This window comes from Palaemon carinicauda, chromosome 14 (genome assembly GCF_036898095.1).
Source record: "Palaemon carinicauda isolate YSFRI2023 chromosome 14, ASM3689809v2, whole genome shotgun sequence".
Lineage (NCBI taxonomy): Eukaryota > Metazoa > Arthropoda > Malacostraca > Decapoda > Palaemonidae > Palaemon > Palaemon carinicauda.
In genome coordinates this window covers 12,114,759-12,117,363 of record NC_090738.1, presented here as the reverse complement: position 1 = coordinate 12,117,363, position 2,605 = coordinate 12,114,759, and the positions used below count along the sequence as shown (strand labels likewise).

Sequence of the window (2,605 nt, the reverse complement as noted above, 5' to 3'; positions counted from 1 at the left end):
GATATACAATATAAACAAAAACATTTTTCTGATATAATCAACAAACATTTTCGATGTAAACTTAAAGATGTTTTTATTTAAACAAAATCGCTTAAAATGTATTATCAATTGGATATGAAATCACATAAAATTTATATTCAGTGGGACAAAAACATCACCAAAATTAATATCCCTCAACTTTATTAAAATCCATTTCCATATTCTTCGCAGATGACTGTCCTTCGCCATTCGAGAAGATAGGAGCCAAATGTTATCACGTTCTTGAGAAATTACAAAGCTGGTACGTAGAAACTTTGTTGCCGTATTAGTATATTCCTATTCACATCTAAAATACTTTCCAAATATGTCATAGAGAGAGAGAGAGAGAGAGAGAGAGAGAGAGAGAGAGAGATTGGGAGGAAAGGGAGAGAGAGAGATTGGGAGGAAAGGGAGAGAGAGAGATTGAAAGGAGGGAGAGAGAGAGAGAGAGAGAGAGAGAGAGACTATTGGGAGGAAAACACGGAGAGAAATTTTGAGAGAGAGAGAGAGAGAGAGAGAGAGAGAAACAAATTGGGGAAAACAAATTGAGAGAGAGAGAGAGAGAGAGAGAGAGAGAGAGAGAGAGAGAGAGAACCTATAGTTCATTATTCGAGTCCTTATGAACCAGACCTGTGCGTTATCTTCAATTTCATCATCATTATCATTATTGTTATTTGCTGTTGTCTTACCACTCCCTATTATGATCTGGCAGGGACGAAGCCAGGGTCACATGTCGAGCGCTGGGGGACGCTGTATACCAAGACGCTGACCTGGCCATAGTTGCCGAGTGTGACCAGCATGCTAAACTCTGGCACCATATTCTGATTAGCCGTGAGTTTTGTTCGTTATGCTTAATTGGTAGCTTCCAGTCACCTGTTGGCAATCTTCTTATATTCTTTGATTATGTCTTATTTTATGTGTTTTGCAAGTTTTGGTTTAGTAAGGTAATGTTCTATATTGTGAGAATTATATTTTGTTTCTGCTATCAATGAATCACATATTTCGTGTTCTCTTGTCTTTATAAATGCTCACTCTGGTTTTTATTCATTATATATATATATATATATATATATAATATGAAAGTTTATGAAGTATATGTATATACAATACTGGGTATATATATAATTATGTATATATAGGCCTATATTTGTAAGCTATATATACACATATGTATAATCTATAGTGTATATATATTATATATATATATATATTCATTCACCTTTCTCTATTCTTGGTGCAACCCACCATAGTCGATTAAACATCAGGTACTCGATTCGTATCTTTGGTGAACGGGATACATCATATTTTGAATTTAACCAGGGTCAAAGACGTCAATGTCTTACTCTTTCTGAGTTTTGGTTTGTGTATTGCCATGATCAGCAAAGCTGCACTAACGAGGGCCACCAGTAGTAAGTTGGTTTGCTGTGTGCGATCAGATGAAAGTTTCCCACCATCAATAATCCAACGTGGCCAGAGTAGTGATGAAAACTGGCCAAACCTCAGACATGAATAGACACACGTCTGATGCCTTTGTTTTGCAATGGACTAGAAACGGCTGCATTTGTTGTTGTAAACGTCTTAGCCTCGTGTGGAATCGATGTACAGTGCGAGGAGAGTCTTGGACCTGTGTACTCGTAATTCCCCCCCCCCCCCCCCCCTCTCTCTCTCTCTCTCTCTCTCTCTCTCTCTCTCACATTTTACTTACTGAGCATCACCATTTTTACCAAAAGATAACGCGTCCTTTGGATTTCACCTGGGAGGAACGGACCGTGGAGAAGAGGGCTTCTGGTACTGGCTAGACGCCACCCCGATAGCAATGGGCGTGCCCTTCTGGCGTCCAGGCGACCCTGAGGGCATTGGAAACCAAAACTGCATGGGATTTTACAAGGATGGGTATTTCATTGATCGGCCGTGCGACACTGTCACCAAGTCTGTTTGTCAGTTGAATGTTCTTGCAAAGATCTAAAAACTGTAAAGAGTGAATATAAATAAGTTGAAAAAGTAATTTTCAGATTTGTTTCTTGTAAGAATTGGTTTTGGAAAATTAATTTTGAATGAATAACACAATACAGAAGCAGTTTTATTATCCTTTTTTTTAAAGATCCATTTTAAACATTAAGGAGATTTATCCTGAAGCCTGAATGATATCACGATATATAGTTTTGTGGACAAGATGATATAATGACTGTTGTGGCGGGATGTCGCAAAAACAACCCCCACACCCTTGATCACACTAACTGACAAATGTCTCCTCTGCACAAACTTTCCCCTTACATTATCAATTGGACTTTTGGACAGAAGGAAAATGAAAACAAAATATAACCTTAACACTATATTTCTTAAAACTAAACAACCAAAAAAAATCACACATCACTAATCATGCACTTAACACAAAATAGATATTAACCATAAAACCCCTCAATTAAATCAACAAAAACCCCTAACAAAACTTTAAATTTAAAATAGACCACAACCACAAATATAAACAGAAATATCTTATATATTTTTTAGTAGACACCTTCGTCCACACAAAGGCCAACAGTCTTTTACGGCACACTACCACACCTGTGTGGTCAACAATCCACTG

General features: G+C 37.4%; 1 protein-coding gene across 1 annotated transcript in view; it reads left to right on the top strand.

Moving 5' to 3' along the window:
• The window catches only part of LOC137653422 (C-type lectin domain family 17, member A-like), a 94,073-nt gene extending 91,980 nt beyond the window's left edge, over positions 1–2,093 (top strand). Inside the window, exons 2-4 of the mRNA XM_068386794.1 lie at positions 211–280; positions 731–849; positions 1,749–2,093. Of these exons, the coding sequence (XP_068242895.1) occupies positions 211–280; positions 731–849; positions 1,749–1,984 (425 nt within the window). The 3' untranslated portion in view covers positions 1,985–2,093. The remainder of the gene's footprint in view (positions 1–210; positions 281–730; positions 850–1,748) is intronic.
• Positions 2,094–2,605: the final 512 nt, after the last annotated feature.